Source organism: Sorex fumeus, unplaced genomic scaffold (genome assembly GCF_029834395.1).
Source record: "Sorex fumeus unplaced genomic scaffold, SorFum_2.1 ptg000045l, whole genome shotgun sequence".
In the NCBI taxonomy this organism is placed as follows: domain Eukaryota; kingdom Metazoa; phylum Chordata; class Mammalia; order Eulipotyphla; family Soricidae; genus Sorex; species Sorex fumeus.
Genome location: NW_026606102.1, coordinates 2176033 through 2197250, shown reverse-complemented (window position 1 = coordinate 2197250; position 21218 = coordinate 2176033). Strand labels below are relative to the sequence as shown.

General features: G+C 48.1%; 1 protein-coding gene across 3 annotated transcripts in view; it reads left to right on the top strand.

The window, feature by feature from the left end:
- The window catches only part of DNAJC6 (DnaJ heat shock protein family (Hsp40) member C6), a 168413-nt gene that overhangs the window by 55844 nt on the left and 91351 nt on the right, over window positions 1-21218 (top strand). The window contains exon 1 of one of the 3 annotated variants that reach the window (XM_056122381.1): window positions 4996-5086. The exons of the other annotated variants lie outside the window; for them this stretch is intronic. Coding sequence (XP_055978356.1) covers window positions 5074-5086 — 13 coding nt within the window. The 5' untranslated portion in view covers window positions 4996-5073. Of the gene's footprint in view, window positions 1-4995; window positions 5087-21218 lie in introns of those variants that run through there. 3 annotated transcript variants of the gene reach the window in all.

Genomic DNA, 21218 nt, shown 5'->3' with positions numbered 1-21218 from the left:
TGTCCATATAAAATCCATATAAAATCTTGTCCATATAAAATCCATACATTGGGTATTAATTTAATTCTCACTACAACCACATTCTGGTGCCCCGACCCCCTTTTTAAAAAAATGATTACTTTCATTTCACAGAGGAGGAAAGCAAAGTAGAAATTAAGGAACTTGCTTGCTGTCCTAGAAGTGGAGTGTGTGGTGCTAGAATGGATTCAAGTCTAGGAAATAAGACTCCCAAACTTCAGTCTTCACCAATGCATCCTATTTCCAGGAAACCAGAAAGCACAGATTGCAATCCCAGATAGGTTGTGGCATGTATTTATCTTCTAGCCTGCCACAGAATTTGCAAAACATCTGCTATGGTGGGGGACGGGATTCTGCGGGTGGTGAGGATGTGGAGGAATAATCTGGCTCCTAAATTTGCAATCCTTAGCGTGGAGCATTAACAGCCAGTTAATTTGAGTGACCTGAACCCAGCAATAGAAATGGGAAGGAAAATGCTTTTCTCTCAGCGGAGGTGCGTCCAGTCCTTTGACTTTGTCCTACAGGTGATTTATTTTGGAGGTATACTGTGGCCCAGTCTTAATCTTGGAAACTGAAGTTGGCTCTAAATGTTCACTTTGGGTTTTATTTTGGGTTTGGGGCCACATTCAGCAAGAGGCTCATGTTTTTGTGGCCCAAAGTTCTGGCTCTGCACTCAGGAATTACCCCTGGAGGTGCTACAGGGATCATATGGGATATCGGGGATCGAACCTTGGCTGGCAGCATGCAAGGCAAATGCCCTACCCATTGTACTCTGGCTCAGGCCTCTCACTTTGGATTTTATCAGTACCACCTCTCTCCCTTAAGCCCAGGTTCTATTTAAAGATCACAGACGTTCAGGGTCTGAATTAGAGCACAGGGGCTCAGGCCCTTGGCTTGCATGCTCTATCCCTGGCACTGCAGTTGGTCCCCTGAGCACCACCAGGCATCCCTTCATAGTACAGAGCCAGGAGCAGTTCCTGAGCAGTTTTGGTGTGCCCCAAAAATGAAATAAAAATAAATCCACTAGTAGCCCATTGCTACTTGCATAGTCCTGGAAAAAAGGATATTTAACTTTGGGAATTCCCAGGGGAGGATCTAGGCCAGTCGGGCAGCAAGGTCAGATATGGGCTCTAGCCAGATCAATGATAGCAATAATAGAGAACAACGATCAAGTCCTTACTCGGTATGTCACGTACTCACTGGATTCTTTTTTTTTAAATTTTTTTATTTTATAAAGTCGCTCACAATATACTTCACAATACATCTTCCTATCACCATATTCTGGGTGTTTCCATCCCAAATCCTGATTCCTACTCCAAAGCAGAACCAAAATAATATAATATTTCCCTCTAAAGTTGGTTGCCTCCTACTTTGAGTCCTATCAAATGTGGTGCTATACTCTTGGAGTTTGGGTAGCTTGTGTCCTGTAAACTAACTAGATTCTTATTTCACTATATTATGATGGTACTTGTATCATGCTCTGTTTTATAGAGGAGGAAAGGGATCGTCACTGATAAGTAAATACCTTATAAAGGTAATCTTCAGGATAGCACTGTAGCACTGTACTCCTGTTGTTCATCGATTAGCTTGAACGGGCACCAGTAACATCTCACAGCAAATTGTGAGACTTGTTGTTATTGTTTTTGGCATATTGAATACGCCATGGGGAGCTTGCCAGGCTTTGCCATGGGGGCGAGATACTCTAGGTAGCTTGTCCGGCTCTTCAATAGGGGTGGAGGAATCAAACCCGGGTCGGCTGCGTGCAAGGCAAACACCCTACCTGCCGTTTGCTATCGCTCCAGCCCAATCTTTAGGATAGTAAAGAAAAATTGATACATATACTGATTTAAGCTCTAGAGTAGTTTGGGGGCTGTTAAAAATTAATCAAGCCATTGAATGGTTCTGCTTATGGGGCCACATGTACTGGAGCTCAGGGGTTATTTCCTGACATGGTGCTCACTTCCAGCTGTATTTGGAGGACTCCGTGGGGTTTGGGGTTAAACCTGGTGTTCTGCATGCAAAGCATATATTTTAGCCTGTTGAGCTATCTCTCTGGTTCCAGAAACGTCCTGCTTTAATATGTTCTTTATATCTGACTTTATTGGATTGTTAAATTTTTTTTGGATTGATTTTTATTTATGCTAAATTAAGTGTAAATAAATAAAATGGGCCCTGTAACTATTCATGTTTTCTTTAAATTTGCAAACCGGTGAAGATAGATATCCCAAAATACAAAGGCATATGCTTCATTTGTAAATTCTTCCAGAAATATGTGTGGAAACAGTTCAGCAAAAAAATAACTCAATGCTCTTTTTGAAAATAATTTCTACTTTTCAAATTTGATCTTCCCTAAATCTCTTAATCTAGCTATTGTAAATCCAGGATATGTCAAGGCACATGATGTATACTCAGTATTTATTTTTCCCTCTGGGGCAGTATAGAAATAAAAACAGAAGAGCAGATAAATATTTTCTAAAATGTTATTGGGAAAGATTTACTTATTATAGTATACAGAGTGGTACTCAAGCCAAACAACTAAAATAGCTGAATCTGACAGATTTGGAAAATTCAAAGTGTAAACTCTGTTTGAAATTTTATTACACTTTTTTCCTTGTCACCACTCAAGTGAATTGATCCAGTTATAAATATCAACTGAGACTTGTACTACAGAGCAGATCTCCATTTGCTCAGAAAATGCAATCAGGAAAGCAACTGATCAGCGTTAGGTCTTGCCAAAGGGAATGGAGGGATCCAGAAACCCCAACTCTTGATTTGTCCAGATTCTTCCTTCTTCTTCTCTAAAAGATGAGGTAGCAGTGGGTAGGCATTTGCTTTGCCCGTGGTCCACCCAGGTTCGATCCCCGCATCCTTTTTGGTCCCCAAGCACCACCAGGAGTAATTCCTGGGTGCGGGGCCAGGAGTAAGCCCTGAACATCGCTGGGTGTGACAACCCCCACCCTCTATCCCCCCCCCCCCCAATGATGTGCTTTTGAGTGATCATTTGAATAGGAAAACATCTTTCAGTCTACTGAATTTATTTTGTGCAATGCATATATAAACCTAGAGCTTCCAGGAAACTATCTTGTATTTTGTGTTGTTAGTTGATCAATATAATAGCTGCAAGAGCCAAGAGGCTTAAGCAAAATTTGCACACGTTTACTCTTTCCGGGCTGAGTTAGTGATGAGAAACTCAAATGGCTTTGAAATAGCCAGCTTCTCATTTAGTCATTTCAGATCCCAATTGGAGAAAAGAATAATTTTTTTTTTTTTTTACTTTTTGGGTCACTTCCGGCGATGCTCAGGGGTTCCTCCTGGCTCTGTATTCAGGAATCATTCCTGGCGGTGCTCCAGGGACCATATGGGATGCCAGGGATCAAACCGAGGTCGGCCCAGCGTCGACCCCGGGTTGGCTGTGTGCAAGGCAAACGCCCTATCGGTTATACTATCCACTCCAGTTCCTAAAAAGGGGTAATTTTTAAGAAAAGTGGTTTTTTTTCACCTGTTTTTTACTGGAAGTGATGAGAATGTTTACTAGAAATGATGAGAATGTAGGCTGCTCTTGCCATCTAATTTCAGGGAGGAAAAGGACCATTTGGTGACTACAATTTTTGAGAGTTGGGAGTTTTTTTTTTTTTTTTTGGTAAGGCGCGAAACTTCTCCAATGTTGGGTTTCTCCGAAGGGGGAAAAAAAAAATTGAAGAGGACAGACCCAGAAGAGTAAAAATAAATTAGACACACGGTCTTGAATGGGGTTCTGCAAGAAAGGGACCTGACCCCCCCAACGATCCTGCTAGGCCTGCTCACCAATTCTCCGAGAGGAGCAGCTTTCTTGGCCCAGAATTCGGAACGGAAACAGGGGGAGGGGCTAAGGAGGGAAGGGAAACGGGGCCCCGCCGGCTCGCCCACCCTCCCCTCCAGCCGGCCGAGTGGTATAGTCCTTTCTCCAGGTCCCAAGGTAAATGATGTCAGATCAGAAATTCTGCACCTGGTCCAACCTGGCCGGAACCCTCCCACCCCCCACCCACCCCCAGCCCCCACCTCGGGGTGGCCACCCCTGACAGTTCCTGAGCAGCAAGCCACACGTTCTAGGCGGGGGCCACCGTCTCGGAGCACCAGCCCGGCCGGGGGCCTGGGCGATCGCAGCCGGGGACCGACCCCGTCCGGCGAAAAAGGGGCGCCGGGCCTCGATCGCGCCGGGGGAAGCGCTGGGCCGGCCGAACCTTCCAGCAAATCTGGGCGAAGTTCGACGAAAATGGGCGTGCCTGGCTCGGCCCCCCTCCTCCCCTGGAGCCCCCCTCCCCGTCCCCGGCAGGCCCAGCCCCTTTCTCCCGTGGCCCTGGCTCGGCACAGTCCCCGCCCCCCGCCCGCGGTCCGCCTTCGGGGTGGGGTGGGGGGACCCCCATCCCCAGCCTCGCCGCGTCTTTCCTTCCCTCCCCGCGGGCCGGCGGCGCTTGGAGCGGCCCTGCAGCGCGGCGGCCCGGCGCGGCGACACCTACGGGACCGCTTCCGGGCACTGCCCAGCCGGACGGCGGCTGGACCCCCCTCCCCTCCCCCAGCCGCCAGGCCCGCCCCGATCCCCGCTGGTCCCCCCTCCGCCGCGCTCGGACCCCAGGCGGTGGCCTCGCCGCGCGCCCGGCCCCGGCGCCGCTCGGGCGGCCGCTCCCTCTTTCACCCTCCTCTCTGCGTCACGTCGGGCACTTGATGGGGCTTGGCGGGGGGCGTTTGGGGTTTTTCCTCCCCTTGGGGGAAAAAAAAAGAATTTTCCTCCCGGTCTGTCTGCCTTAACTCTGCCCGGCGTCCACCTCCCCGCGGCCCGGCGTTCGTCTCCCAGGTGGATCGCTTCTCCTTTGCCCTCCCGCTGCCCCGGGCTCGCCCATGAGCCTCCTCGGGAGCTACCGGAAAAAGACCAGCAGCGATGGTTACGAGTCCCTGCAGCTGGTGGACAGTAACGGGGACCTAAGTGCGGGCAGCGGCGGGGGCGGCGGCCGAGCGCGAGGCCCCGGCGGGGCGGCGGCGCGGAGTCCCGCCCGGCAGCCAGCGGACCGCGCCAGCACCATGGACAGCTCAGGTAGCGCCGCGCGCTCCGCGTGCTCCCGCTCCTCCTCCCGCCGCGCCCGGGCCGCCGCGTCCCCCGCCAGCCGGGGGTCGCGCCTTTCACGCCCGCCGGCCCGGGTGTGTATGTGTGTGTGTATGTGTATGTGTGTGTGTGTGTGTATGCGGGGGGTGATGACCGATCTCCAGGCCCGTGGCCGTGGCGAGCGCCTCTTAATCTGGCCGAGCTGCTGAATACACCAGCTGGGGGGAGGGCGCGGGGAAGGGAGGGGAGAAGCGGGGAAGGAGGGCGGGGAGAGGCAGCTGCTGGCACTACCCAGCTGAAAGCAGGGCAGAGGCGAAGGAGCCAAGCGCCCGATTGTGTGTGTGTGTGTGTTTGCAGTCCGGGGACGGTCTTGATCCCGAGGAGGTGCTCCTTAACGCCCCTGCTCTTCCCAACTCTGCCGTCCACGAGGGTTACTGCACGATTCCCTTTTTCTTGCACAATTTTCCCATCGGGTATCTAGAGTCCTTTCATCCAGCTATGATCACGATGATAGCTCTTGTGATATTTTATGAGATGATGATTTATATGGCATTTGCGATCGGTGGTTGCCTTTGATCTTGTTTATCAGTTTGCATAAAATATGTTGCCATTTCACAACTCGGCCCGTGTGAGGAAAAATAGAAAGGCCTCTTAACTTTTATCTGGACTCGCAACTTTTTTTTTTTTTAAATGAAGCGTTTTCAAAGCAAGTGGGACTTTTTCTCTTGAGAATGCTCTTTTAACGATTTCCAGAGACAAACAGCCGTTTCTCATATGTATGTTGGGGTGGGAGGAGTTGTATTGGGGCTTACTTGCCTTTTGAAGAAACCAGGATAGGTGGATTATTTATATGGAGATCATTTATAATTCAGGTGCTTAGTTTTTTTTTTTTTTGGTCCACTTTGGTAGCTTGAATGCTAGACAGCTGTGAATGCCAAAATACTCACGTTGACTTATTTGGGAACTAATAAAACCAAACTGGATTTAGTCCCTATTCTCTGCAAGTGTCGGGACTAAATACTTGTTTCTTGAAACTGTGTGGGACTTCTTGGCCTCATCACATCAGTGATTTGATATATTGTCCACAGAGGTTCATGTGTCCGCGGCTGCGGATGGAAATGAATTTTACTCATGCAAGCTGATATTGAAGTTATTTTAATTCATTAATTTATTGGCTTTTTGAGTCACGGCACCGGCGGTGCTCAGGGGTTACTCCTGGCTCTGCACTTAGGAATTACTCCTGGCCATGCACAGGGGACCATATGGGATGCCCAGAATCGAACTGGGTTGGTTGTGTTCAAGGCCAATGCCCTGCTCTACCCGCTGTGCTATTGCTCTAGGCCCTAATATTGAAATTAAGGTATTGGTGGGGCCACATGGCCATCTCAGTGGAAAGTTCAGTGGTAACCAGAAGGCGTGGAGAAATCTAGCACTGATGTTTTGCATGGAGATTGGATTTATTGCTTTTAGTTCTGACCCACATCAAACAAAATATCTTTGAGAGACTGGTCTTTTTTTTATATATATATTGTAAAGATCTTTATCCTTCTAACCATACCACTCTAATTCTTTTGGAAACATAGTGGGCATATAAAAGAGCGGAAATGAGGAGTTTTAAGATGGCCATCTAAGAGCCCCACTTTTTTTGAGAAATCAAATATAGTATTTGTTTCAAAAGCATGTTCCAGTCTAGAATAATTCAGCATGTATTTCCTGAACTTGGTTATTTTCCAGGCCTAGTACAAAGTACTGTGGGGAAGAGAGAAACAAAGGGGACACTTCTGACATCTAAGGACCCCTTGCTCAGAGTGACAGGAACTGGAACACAGAACAGCCTATGCTAAGTTCTGGATTTTCCAGAATTTTCTTTCCAGACTTTTCTAATTTAAAAAATTAGACTTTTCCAGTATGTAGAGAAAAGCAGATTCCCTCTAAAATGTCGTAGTGGGACAACATTTTCATTGAGTGTTGTTATCTCAAAAGTGCTCTTGCCAGGAGGTTGATTCTTAAAATTGACCAAATCTGTTCTTTCTCTTTAAGGGAATGCTGTGGTTTTGTTATTGCAATATTCTCTATCTTATGCTGAAAATGCTATTGGTTTGCTTTGAGTGAGGCAGTAGGCCCTGAGAGTATACTTCCTTTTAGTGGAAAGAAAGTTTCCTTAATTCATGCGGCCCTTTCTGCGTTGTCTAATTATAGTTCTTTCTTCTCCGAAAGTAGCCTTGTGCAGTGTAAATGTGTCCATTTGTTTAAGTTAGCTAATTAAACCCACAGATCATTCCTAAAGCAGCCATCATCTACCTATTTATTCCATTGATTGTATAATATGAGATGGTACTTCATGGAGCTTTGGCATAAATGGAAATGCTTAAGAGTGGAAAAAAAATATGTATGTTTGAATTCATCTGGAGAATGTAAAGTTAGCCTTTACCAATTCCTTATACTCATATACACGGTTTATAATGGGTAGAACAAACAGTCCCTGATCTCTTTTCATTTCCGCAGATTTTTCTTGCGAGGCTTGGATCTGTGTGTGGAGATGTGGAATGAAACCTCGACTCTCTTGTTGCGAGGTGGAAAACCTAGAAAGACGTCAAGTCTGCACCCCATTTATCAAAGGAGAATCCTCATAGTTGTTCTGACTTAAAGTGCTCACAGAACTTTAGTTCAAGGTTAAAAACAGCATGAGTGTGTCTGTGGGGCTGGAGCAATAGTACAGCGGGTGTTTGCCTTGCACGTGGCCAACAGGGGTTCGATTCCCAGCATCCCACATGGTCCCCTGAGCACCTCTAGGAGTAATTCCTGACTGCCGGTTTTTTCTCCAAGAGGGAAAAAAAAAAGAGTATGTAATGGTTCTGCCCTTTGCTGCCTGTGCCCTCACATTTATCAGCCAAGGAAGTCTTAGAGATGCTGGGAGGTTAGTGAGCTCCTGGCTGTCTGGTTCAGGCTCTGTGTTGGTCCCCGTTGAACCTAAGCTGTCTTTCTTATTTTAATTTTCTTTCAGGGTTTTGGGCCACACCTGGGGATGCTCAGTTTACTCATGGCTTTGTGCTCAAGAATTAGTCCTGGTGGACTTGCCAAGGGCGAGGGACCCCATGGGATGCTGGAGATTGAACCAGGGTTGACCATGTGCAAGGCAAATGCCCTCCCCACTGCACTATCACTCCGGGCCCCTAAGCTGTCTTTTTTTTTTTTTTTGTAGGCAGAATAACTTTTTGTTGGATTGGAAACAACATGAGCTGTTTTGATTTTCTCCTTCTGCCTTTAAATGGGAGAGTGACAGATGTTTAGGAAAGCGTAACGACCTTTCAGTAGACTCTCAAGTGGTGAATTCCCAGGCAGAGCATCCTGGCCAGGTGTGTCTTACTGATCGCACTGCCTAGCTGGCTTCTCTGTTTGATTCCCAATCTAGGAAAGATGGTCATGCAAAGACCATTCTCTCATATCCCTGAGGACATATTAGCTACTGCACTTCGTTCCATTTTGGAAATCCCCTGACTCTCTTGTGTGCATTTCACCTTTCAGGGAAAGTAGAATACACAAAGGTAGACTTTCTAGCCTGGTGTCACTAATGTATTCAAATATGTGATTTTCAGTACCATGTTTCTGATTGCAACCATGAGACAGACATGCAATTAAAGTCTGTTTCCAGATTTTAATGCGACCTCAAAAAGTATAAGGATATTGAAGAATGCGAAAAATCTTTTCTGTTTGGTATGAATCTGTATGGTAACAAAAATATCTTTTACAAATATTCTTGTAGGTGGTATTTAAACACAGCACCCACAGTTTGAATCAGACCGTAACACTAGGAAGCATTTTGAGAGATAATGTCATTGAAATAGAGTAAACATGTATGTACTAATATTCATTTTTTAGAAATACCAGCTCTTCTAGGTTGAAGGAAAATTTGATTAATGTTGTTTTTGATTTTTGTTTTAGGGCCACACCCAGGGGTGCCAGGGCTTACTTCTCTCAAGCTTGGGGGACCATTTAGGGTTTCAGGGATAGAACCTGGGCCTACCAGGTATAAAGCAGGCGCCCTACCCACTGTACTATTTCTCCAGCTTGCAGCAAGTTTTTATTAAAAAAAAAAAAACAGGGGTGAGGTTTGCACACCTAGCGGTGCTCAGGGCTTCTGTCTCTGTCAAGGATAATTCCCAGCGGCACTGGGGGACCCATATGTAGTGCCAAGGATGAACTAGGATCAGCCACATGCAAGGCAAGCAGACTACCTGCTGTCGTACCTTCTGTTCCTTATCAACTTCTTTTTTTTTGTTTTTTTGGGTGACACCCAGTGATGCACAGGGGTTACTCCTGGCTCTGCACTCAGGAATTACTCCTGGTGGTGCTCAGGGGACCATATGGGATGCTGGGAATCAAACCCGGGTCGGTCGCATACAAGGCAAATGCCCTACCCTCTGTGCTATTGCTCCAGCCCCTCAACTTCTTTTTAAAACAAAACTTTCCCAAGGTCTTGACTAAGAAAGAAAGTTTAGAGAAAAAAGCACTGTCCAGTGTCCTCCCATTGTTCATCGATTTGCTTGAGTGGGCACTGGTAACATCTCCATTGTGAGACTTGTTGTTACTTGTTGGCATATCAGATACGCCATGGGGAGCTTGCCAGGCTCTGCCGTGCGGGCGGGATACTCTCAGTAGCTTGCCTGACTCTTCAAGAGGGATGGAGGAATTTTACCCGGCCGCGTTCAAGGCAAACACCCTACCCGCTGTCCTATCGCTCCAGCCCAGAAAGAATAAGAAAATGAAAAAAAAATTTTTTTAAAAAATGTATTTTTCTTCCCCCTGGTTCTTTAGGTCCTTGATGTAGAGTTAAGGCTGGCTAAAAGTGTGTATGTGTGTACATATGTGTGCACATGTGTATAAACAGATATGCAAATATATGTAGCAAAAGTTGCAACAAAATACAAATTGTATTCACATATATGCATATACATTGTTCAATTCTACTCAGTAATTATACAAGTTAATGATTATAATCCTGTATTAAATTCTGTAATACATAAATATGTGTATACTCTTGCTGGATATAATTTTACTGTGTACTTCACAAGAATTCTTATTTTTCTTGTTTGTTTTATTTGGGGGTTCAGGGACTTCTCCCAGTTCAGTGCTCAGGAGTCACTGCTGGGAGTTCTGTGGACAGAACTTGGGCCTCTTTCATGCAAAACATATCTTCAACCCTTTTTATCATCTCTCTTGCTCCATTCACAAGAATGCTACAGGGTAAATGATACTTAGTTTCTTCTTCTAGTTCAACAAACTAGGCATAGAGAGGTCGAGCACATTGCCTGAGGTTACACAGGCTTTCCTCACTGTCAGTGGCCTTTAAAACACATCAGAAGGGGCTGGAGCGATAGCACAATGGGTAGGGCGTTTGCCTTGCATGCGGCAACCCAGGTTCGATTTCCAGCATCCCATATGGTCCTCTGAGCACTGCCAGGGGTAATTCCTTAGTGTTGAGCCAGGAGTAACCCTTGTGCATTGCCGGGTGTGACCCCAAAATCAAAACAAACAAACAAAACACATCAGACAGAATTGAGTGGTAAAAGTCTTTAGCTGTTTCTCTCCCTGGGACCAGGAAAATAGGAGTGTCTGAGAGACCTGCTGAGGAGGTTTTTCTCTTTGAACCTCATGAAACAAAGCAACTATCTTCTTTGTTTTGGACCACACCCAGCAGTGCTGGGGGCTGACATTCCCAGTGCTTGGAGACCCTGTGGTGCTGGGGACTGAACCCAGAACTCCCAATGTGCTTCTGTACCCAGCCGTTTGAGACCTCTCCCAAGCCCCAAGTGCCCTTTTAAAAAGAATTCAGCCTAACATGAAACCGTTGAGAATGCTGGAGGTGAAGGAGACGGAGCAAAACCAGTTTTGACTAAGGCTGCTTGAAAACCAGTATGACACAGTGAATGTTGTCATTGGCACAGCTTTAGAAAATTGTGCAGGGGGCTGGAGCGATAGCACAGAGGGTAGGGCATTTGCCTTGTATGCGACCGACCCGGGTTTGATTCCCAGCATCCCGTATGGTCCCCCGAGCACCACCAGGAGTAATTCCTGAGTGCAGAGCCAGGAGTAACCCCTGTGCATCGCCGGGTGTGACCCAAAAAGCAAAAAAAAAAAAAAAGAAAATTATGCAGTGATCTCTTGCCCATCCAATCCTCCACCCGCTCCTTCCAGGCTGTTTCCCCACCTTCTCTTCCTTTACTTCTGCAGCTGCAGCAACCAGGGATTGCACAAACTTGCTTTTGACGCTTGCGCACTTGCTTGTGATGCTCACCAGGGTGGCACCCTTTCGAGGTAGTGTTCGTACACGGGCTGGCTGAGAGTCACACTTAACTGAAGTCTGGTACTCAAGCTCAGGCTGGTTGTGATGCTCGCCAGGAGTTCCCGTGGGATGTGTATACCTGGTTAACGGTGCTTATGTGTAACTTTAGTGGCCAGGTTTGCACAGAGCTGGCCAGGTGCTGAGGATTTTATCCTGTTTTGGGGTGCCAGGGACCCCAAAGCACTAGAAATGCTAGCACTTCACTTGGTGCATGGGATGACACCAGGATTTGAACTCATGGCTTTGTTTGTGCCAGGCGGGCGATTTTTACTGCTCCTAGACCAGGCATTTCACCTGGGCCACAAAAAGACATTGTGCTTCCTCCGCCGGGCAGCCCCGCGGAACCTCTTGCTCCTTGTCCACTGCCAGACTTCGCTGCTCCCTTTCCCTCTGTTGGCTTTTCCAGCTTAAACCAGCATTTTCCATCACGGGTTCCACGGCTGGTCTCCCCACCTGTCCCCTCTTCCTCCCCCTCCTCCTTCAGGACTCAGCTTCATTGTCCTCAGGCCCTCCAGGCTGCTTGAGATGGCTGTGCTCTGTGCTCTGTGCTCCTCTCTGTCCCTGTCACAGTGTGCATCACACTGAGTCACACCTTAGCACCTGGCTGGCATCTCCTTCCAGAACGTAAGTAAAGTTCAGAGCATGGCCGTGTCTCGGTCACCTTTGTTCTGGTGACTGCTTGGCATTTATTAGAAGCCCGACAAATACTGATGGAGTGAAGGAAAGCATGAATGGGTTTTGCATTTTAAAAAAGGGCATTGATAATGAAATATGCCCATCCAAACCTAAAAATAAGCAGAGAGCTGGATTTTGTATGAAATGAGGCCAGACTTGAAAGAAATGGAACTGTTGGCAGAGAGCTGGACCGGTTCAATAATGAGCATTTTCCCATGTAAGGACACTGGAGAGGAGAGAAGGATGATCACGCTGAGGTCCAGAGCCCTGAGAGTTTTGGAATGTGGAAGATTAAAGCAATAATTAGCTTTCATACAAGGAGATGGCGCTTTCTCAGCCAAAAAACATAACCCATGGTATGATTTATCTTCAAGACAGCTTTTTTACAGCTGAAAGGAAAAAAAACCCACAAAACATATGTATATATATTTTAAAAAAAATTTTTTTTTGCTTTTTGGGTCACACCTGGCAATGCACAGGAATTACCCTTAACGTTGCTCAGGGGACCATATGGGATGCTGGGAATCAAACCCGGGTCGGCCGCGTGCAAGACAAGCACCCTACCCGCTGTGCTGTCGCTCCAGCCCCCAAAACATATACATTTTTAAAACAGGTGAACATTATATGGCTTTTTTTTTTGGTCTTGGTATTAAGAAACCAACCAGTACTTTTTTTTATTTTTTATTTTTTTGCTTTTTGGGTCACACCTGGCGATGCTCAGGGGTTACTCCTGGCTCTGCACTCAAGGATTACTCCTAGCGATGCTCGAGGGACTATATGGGATGCCGGGAATCAAGCCTGGGTTGGCTGCATGCAAGGCAAACGCCCTACCTGCGGTGCTATCGTTCTAGTCCCTAGGTGGCTTTTTTAAAAAATTAAAATTGATCTCTGTGTTTCTTCAGTGTCATAAGTTTTGGATCTTCACCATCTTTAAGTTTAATGTAGAAAACTCTTTGTATCATGGTTTTTGTTGTTGTTTTGGGGTCATACCCACAGTGGTCAGGGATAACTCCTGGCTCTGAGCTCAGGGATCTGTCCTGGCAGTGACTGGGGGAACCCTATGGGGTACCAGGGATTGAATCTGGGTCAGCTGTGTGCAATGCAGGCGCCCTACCTGCTGTCCTATTGTTCCGGCCCCTCTTTGTGTCATCTCTGGCTATCACTGTAGCACTGTCCTCCCGTTGTTCATCGATTTGCTAGAGCGGGCCCAGTAACACTGTGAGACTTGTTACTGTGTTTGGCATATCGAAAACGGGTAGCTTGCCAGGCTTTGTCGTGCGGGCGAGATACTCTCAGTAGCTTGCTGGGCTCTCCGAGAGGGGTGGAGGAATTGAACCTGGGTCGGCCATGTCGTTGTACCATTTTTTGGGTTGTCAATAAAACTTATAACTCAAGGGAAAAGCAGTCATAGTTAGTACATAGTAGACAACTTCTTTGGGATTCGTTTGGAACGTGGGGACAGAGCGGAACTTGGAGTGTGACTGGTCAGTCCAAAGCATGAAAAGCTTTCAGGGCAGGTGCCAAGAGATCTGGCAATTTCTACCACCTTTCGTTGCTGTTCCTGAAATGCCATAGCACATAGTTTACATCCACTATGAAATTTTTTGGCTTGTTTGTTTCAGTAATGCATCAGAATATGATTTAGAAAGGTTTAGGGGTTAGAGCTGCACAGCCTGACGTGGGTTTTCTCATGTGCTCACCACCCCACCACAGCCACAGGCAGGAGGCTGCCGCCAGAGTCCCGGTGTGGGACTTCTGGACCCAGAACACAGCCCTCGGTGTGTCACAGAACCGCACTGGGGGGCCAGCAAGTTCATATAGCTTCTGCCGTAAATTCCTGTGCTTAGAAACGGAATGCTGTAAAAGACATGGATGTTAGCTCTGGGGAGAGGCCAGTAAGGGGACCCAGCCCCTTGCCTTGCACTTATGAAGTCCTGGGTTTAACCCCCCTATCCCCCCGACACCACAACACAAGCAAAAATAAAACAGAATTGGGTGTAGGAATTGGAGAGAGAGAGAGAGAGAGAGAGAGAGAGAGAGAGAGAGACAGAGACAGAGACAGAGACAGAGACACAGAGAGAAAGATAGAGAAACAGAGAGAGACAGAGATACAGAGAGAGACAGAGAGAGACAGAGACACAGAGACAGAGAAAGACAGAGATACAGAGAAAGACAGTGTGTACAGGGGTTAAGGACTATATATGGCTCCTCTGAGTATCACCAGCCCCAACCACGATGGTGTATGGCCCCAAACAAGAGACCAGACGAACAGAATTGAATCTGTTTGACAATGATGGGTTGGAAAAGTGATCTGATAACAAACACACGAGTGCTTTGGGGTGCAGAAGAAAGAGTTAACATTTCTCCCAGGAGTCTTGTGGATGGCCACAAGCCCCAGAAGTATGTCAGTCAGTAAGTAGGTGGCCACAGGAGGAGAAGAGTTTGGGGCTAAGGACTAAATGAAAACCCAGAGTCTTGGGTGTCTGGCCTGGGGATGGGGAGAGGTATATTTAGACCTGCCTTTGGGGTGTAGAGAGAGGGGGGCATGTGTCCTCAAGGCTGGGGGCAGAGCACGAGCCTCTGTGGAGGTGGGACTTGATTGATTCTGCAGGCTGACGCAGGTACCGAGTGGGCGAGAGAGAGTCAGGGAGACTCAGGGAAGAAGTGCGATTCCCAGGGGTCCCCACAGTTTTAGAATGTTTTAATTTTATCCTCTTTCAACAATCCCAGTCTAGGGCTGGAGGAGAGATACTACAGGGGTTAGGGCACTTGCTTGCATGCAGTGGACCCCAGTTCAATCTCTGGCACTGCGTGGACCCCTGAGCACTGCTGGGAGCAACCCCAGAGCAGCAGGCGTACAAGGTATGGCCCCCCAAGCCAAACCAAACCAACCAGAAACAAAGCCCCCCCGCCTTTTCTCAGGGCCAGAGATGTGGTGTGCAGGAGAACGTGGGATCACCTTTGTGAGGTCCTGTCGCCCTGTTTGATTTCCATTATTGCAGGCAAAGACCCGCAACCTGATCACCAAAACCAGAATGAAATGCTTCAGCATAATAGTAAATAATTAGCCTTTGTACCAGTGCCCTAAAAATTGTATGTCAGCTTTGTAGGTGGCTTTTGCGGGGGGGGAAGGCACCTGGGCACCCAGAGGCAGAGGGGTTCAGGGCCCACTAAAGGATTGGTGCCACCTGCAGTTGCGGGTGCGAGGCGGGCGAGAACCCTGGGGAAGCAGCAGCTGTGGGATGGGTGGAACCCTGGTGGGGTTCCCGGCAGCATCTCAGAACTCCCTGCTCGCCCACATGGCTGAACCCTGGAGTTCCTGGGGGGTTGTAGCTAGTGTGTGTTCAGGGGAGCAGAAGACAGTTAAGTGACAGTGGCATGGGGCCCCGAGAAATGAGGGCAAAGTCAGGGTGGGTGGGGCTGGTCGTCGCAAGAGGCAGCTCTGGAAAGCAGTGCCAGGAGGAATGGGCAGACCCTGTGACCGGGCGCGGGTTCGAGCCTGGGGCCCCGTTGGCCCTGTGGCGCCTCAGTGGAGGAAGCAGGGGTGGGAAAGGAAGTGACCTGCTGGTTTCCTGGGGCTGAGGGCACCGCAGACAGCCTGGTGGGGGCTGATTCCACCTCCCCCTCGCCCCCCAACTGGCCCCGGCTTCAGTCCCCCATGGCTAGTTTGGCCGGGCTTGCTCCGGGGAGGAGGAAGGTAACCAGGGGAAACAGAAACCGTCTCTCCTCCCAGCGCTGAGGCCAGGCCAGAGGCCAGAGGCTGTCGGGGGCTCGAGTCTCCAGCCCGCCCTGGCGCCCCTTCTCCCTGCAGGAGCCCGGGCCCAGATCCTCGCTGGCTGATGGAGACATTTGTCAGACCGCAGAGAAGGTGGTTATTGAGAGGCAGGAATTCATAGTCTCTATGGAAACCAGCCGAGATCCTGAAGAACACCCTGACCCCAGCAACTCTCCCGCCTGTGCCAGTGTTTTGTCATGGAAGCTTTGCAGCCAGCATCCTGGCGATGGGGTGGAGGGGGTCCCCCCTAGCGCTCCCCACCCTCCGTCTCTCTCTCTTGTTCCTCTCTCCTCTCTGCCTCTCTCTCCGCTCTCCCTTTCCTGTCTGGGTCGCCTCCCTTCTCCCTGGGAGTGAGTCATGCTGTTGGAGAGCCCTGGCACCCCGTGTCCTAGGGAGGCGCGGGTTTGGGGGGAGTCTGTGTGCGCGTGCGCGTGACTTAGCTCTCACTCGGTGGGTCAGTAGGTGTGAACCCTGGTGTCACTTTCCAATTTGGGTAATGGTGCTTCAGCTACCTAAGATTTCACTCGCCACCGTTTCAATTAGCCAAGTGCTCAGCGTGGACTGGGGTGGAGAAGTTTCCGCTGCCTTCCACCTGGAAGGGAGCTGCTTTGCATTTAGGTGAAGAGCAAAATTTGCTTGAGGAGGGCAAGGTAATAGCTCTGGGGTCCTTCTCCCCGGGTCTCCTGCCTCTTCCCTGTGGAAAGGCTGATCTTGATTCCCCAGATATCTCTGAGCCATAGGTAAATACATGTTGTTGTTAACTGTTTCATGTGTCATTTTTTCTAAAAAACAAATTGCAGCGGGTCGGGTGTTTGCCTTGCACACGGGCAACCCGGGTTTGATTACCAACATCCCACATGGTCCCCCGAGCACCGCCAGGAGTAACTCCTGTGCATTGCTGGGTGTGACTCCTCCAAAAAAAAGCAAAAAAAAAAAAAAAAAACAAAAAAACAAATTTAAGTGGAGATAACATCAGTTTCCCAGACTCTGTACGTGTTAGAGTTCAAATTCATACCTCTTCCAAATACATGTGAGTTACTCCTTCAGCCCCCCCCCACCACAGTGTCAGCCTCCTGTCACTGCTAAACAAGTTTGATTCTTTTATTTGTTTTATGGGACATAATCAGCTGTGCTCAGGTCTTACTCCTGGTTCTGTGCTCAGAGATCTCTCCTGCCAGTGCTCAGGGGACCATCTGTCATACCAGGGTCCCAACCCTGGGTTTCTTTTTGGGTCACACCTGGTGATGCACAGGGGTTCCTCCTGGCTCTTCACTCAGGAATTACTGCTGGCGGTGCTTGGGGGACCATTTGAGATGCTGGGAATCAAACCCAGGAAGGTCGCGTGAAAGGCAAACACCCTACTCGCTGTGCTATTGCTCCAGCCCCTGCAGTGGATGCTTTGGTCGTTCACTTTACAAGTGTTTCCTCGGAGCCAGCTAAGTGCTGTGTTCTCAGCACCAAAGACAACAGGCAGAGACCATGCTCAGTACTTACATCATGGGACAGAAAACCACAAGGTAGGGGGAAGGCCTTGGGCAGGATGCCAAGAACCAAGTTCCCATTTTGCTGGACTTGACCAGAAGGGAAAGGTTTGAACCAATGCCAGAAGATCCAGAAACAGGGAGGCCCCAGAGATAGCCTGCTCTGCATGCAGGAGGACAGAGCTCCTTCCTGGCACTGCATGGCCCCTGAGTGTGGCCAGGTGTGGCCCCCAAATCAAACACCCCCACCCACCTTATAAAAAAAAAGCAAGCAATAAGAAAAAATGAAAAAGGAGAGCTGCTTGTAGAGTGTTTCAAGTGGTTCCAGGTATAGCAGATGAAGGACTAGGAAGAAAACGAACACTTTGCAGAAACGAATGAGTCTAACTGGTTTGAACAGCACGTGGCCAGCCAGGAGAAAATTAGGACAGATGAAAAGGGGGGGCTGTATGCTTTTTGTTGTTGTTGTTGTTGCTTTGTTTGTTTTGGGGCCACACCCTGCGATGCTCAGCGGTTACTCGTGGCTCTGCACTCAGGAATTATTCCTGGTGGTGCTCGGGGAACCATTTGGGATGGATCGAACCTGGGCCAGCCACATGCAAGGCGAGCGCTTTATCTTCTGTGCTATCCTTCTGGCCCTGTGTTTGCTTTTCAAGAGAGAAGGTTGGTTGCCGTGCCCAGTGTGTATGGGAGGTCCTCGACAACTATTCCCGACTGTAGCCAGAATTTCTATAGCATAGATGATGCCAGTGGCTGTGTTGTGCCACATTATTATTATTATTATTATTTAATTAATTAGTTTATTTTTAAGAACTTTTCTCAAATGAACTAGTATTTTCACAGTATCTTGGTGTTGGCAACTTTTTTTTAAACTTTTATTTATTTATTTATTTATTTATTGCTTTTGGGTCACACCTGGCGATGCTCAGGGGTTACTCCTGGTTCTGCACTCAGGAATTACTCCTGGCGGTGCTCAGGGGACCATACAGGATGCTGGGAATCGAACTCGGGTTGGCCACGTGCAAGGCAAATGCCCTACCCTCCTATGCTATTGCTCCAGCCCCAGGTGTTGGCAACTTTAAAAAAAAAAATTCTATTGGACTTAGTTTTGACAACTGCCAGTCAAGTAGGCGGCATTGTGAAGATGTTTTGGGGGTCAAGTGATAGTACAGACATTCAACTGTGGAGGCTGCTCTCCTGCTTTGAATCACGAGGACTAACATGTATAGCTCCTGAACTGGGCCAGGGGTCATTCCTGAGCACAGGGCCAGGCATAGCCCCTGAGCGCCACTGGATATGGCCCAAAACACCTTCCCTAAGCCCTCAAGAAGAGAAAATATTTTTAATCTGGAGAGGTAGTTGAGGAAGTCAGATGTGTGCATTGTATACGGCTGACCCCAGCTCTCTCTCCTTCACTGCATAGACCCTCTGAGCAGGGGTGGGTGGGTGGGTGGGTCAGTCTTCTGCACAGAGCCAGGAGTAGGCCCTGAGCACCGTCACGTTATGGCCTCTGATGAAAGCAAACAAGAAAGAGAAGATTTTGTTTTTCAGTTTTGCTTTTTGGGTCACACACAGCAATGCTCAGGGGTTACTCCTGGCACTGGACTCAGGAATTATTCCTGGCAGGGCTCGAGGCACCATATAGGATGCTGGGGATCGAACCCAGGTCAGCCGCTTGCAAGGCAAACGTCCTGCCCGCTGTGCTATCGCTCCAGTCCCGAAGAGAAGATATTTTAGAGGTGAGAAATGTTAACCTCAGGGGCCAGCAATGCAGCCGTGAGGGCAGTAGCCTCAATCTTCTTCTGCCCTGGGGGTGAGGGCCAGAGATTGGCAAAGGAGAGCAGAGATCTGCACACCCCGGGGAACAAGGTGGCATCAGCTGCCCAAGGAAGAGATGAGCTGGAGGGTGGGCTACAGGAAAAATGGGACTCTTCCTGCCGGGGAAGTTGCTATAGGTCACCTCAAAAAATATAAATAAAAAAAGCAGCATTTGTTTCACCAGGAGTCTTCAGATCCAGCCTTTCCAACGCTACCGGGCAGCAGCCCGTCTTTGTCTCTCTGTGTGCCAGGAGAGAAAGTCTCCATTATGCCACTCACTGGCACACCCCACCCGGAGCAGCTTTCACACACTGTCTTGTTTTGTGAGCGTTTGCTATTGTCATCGAAGGTCGCTCTATACGTTGCTTTGTTTGGAGGCCGTTGCTTTGACAACTGGGTTTCTTGTCTCTCCGAAATCAAAGCAACAAAACAAAGCATCAGCATCCCCCCTCCCCCTCCCCCACATCACCACCACCAGTTTTTGTTTTGTGTCTGGCAGTGATACATGTTGTTGAAAAGATGGTTTAAAATAATGCAGAAAGTGGTACCCAAAGGAAATGAGAAGTTCATTTTCCGTTCCCCCGGCTTATAGTCTTTGCTTCAGCACAGAATTGATATTAATGGGTGCTTATATAGACACAGAATTTTCTGAGTGTCTAGACATTGTATGCAGCCACCTAGAAAACTGCAGATTCCTGACTGCCCATAGTGCACGCAGAGACACACATTTGCATATGCTTTAAGCTTATGTATCCTGCAATCCTTTGGACCTGGGAGTTTAAAATTTGATTTTTACTTAACATGATGGGTTGGATCTCTCTCTCTGTAATGCCTGGAAATGTACCTTAGTTTCTCTGATGTGATTTCTTTGAATTCCATTGTCCCCAATTCCTCTATTAATAGACATTAAGTATCTTGGAACCTGATCTTCGTCTATTGTGAACACGCTACACCTGTGGGAGCCATTCTTTGAAGAGAGTCGCTGCAAGAACTGTGTTTCACAGCATGCTGGAGGGTGCCAGGCTGCTCTCCGACCCTCGAATCTTCTGTTTCTACTAATAGTGTGGGAGGTTCTTTGTGTCCTCACATCCTTGTCAACACTGAGGATTAGCCAGCTTCATTTTTGGCAATCTCGTGGATGCGAAATGGCAATAACGGTTTGCTAGAAATGCATTCCATGTTCTGTGTGAGTTATTTTTGTTGTTAGAAGCTGTTTTTGATTACTTTTTTTTTCTTTTGGGTCACACCCGACGATGCTCAGGGGTTACTCCTGGCTCATGCACTCAGGAATTACTCCTGGCGGTGCTCAGGGGACCATATGGGATGCTGGGAATCGAACCCTGGTTGGCCGCGTGCAAGGCAAACGCCCTACCCGCTGTGCTATCGCCCCACCCCCCTGTTTTTGATTACTTTTAACATGGATTTACACATATATAGGGGAAAACAATTTAGAAAATGAGGAAAAACACAAAGAAAAATAACGAATCGGTCCTTGGTCTCTTATCTATGAAAAGATTTTTCTGTTATCTCTTTTTTTACTTTTTTTCCTTTTGGATCATACCCAGTGACGCACAGGGGTTACTCCTGGCTCTGCACTCAGGAATTACCCTTGGCGGTGCTCAGGGGACCATATGGGATGCTGGGAATCGAACCTGGGTTGGCTGCATGCAAGGCAAATGCCCTATGCGCTGTGCTATTGCTCCAGCCCCTCCTTGGTTTTTTACTGATGGTAGCTGATGATGTTTTTGGGTTGCACGGCAGTATAGCTATGGTGAAGGCGGAGACTTGCAGCTTGTGATGGCTTTGTGTTCAAGATTTGATGTATGGACCAATTTTGTGACCTGGGGCAAGTCGTTTTACCAACCTGAGCCCCTTCTTAAATAGATAATGTGTTTGCTGTTAGATTGCTAGGAAAATCAAATTGGAGATGGCGTAGCAAAGCGCCTGGTATATTCAGTGGCCTCGAATAGATCCTTGGATGAAGAGGTTGAAGTATAGTAAGGTCGTGTTAGCCATATTGTACTATCCTGA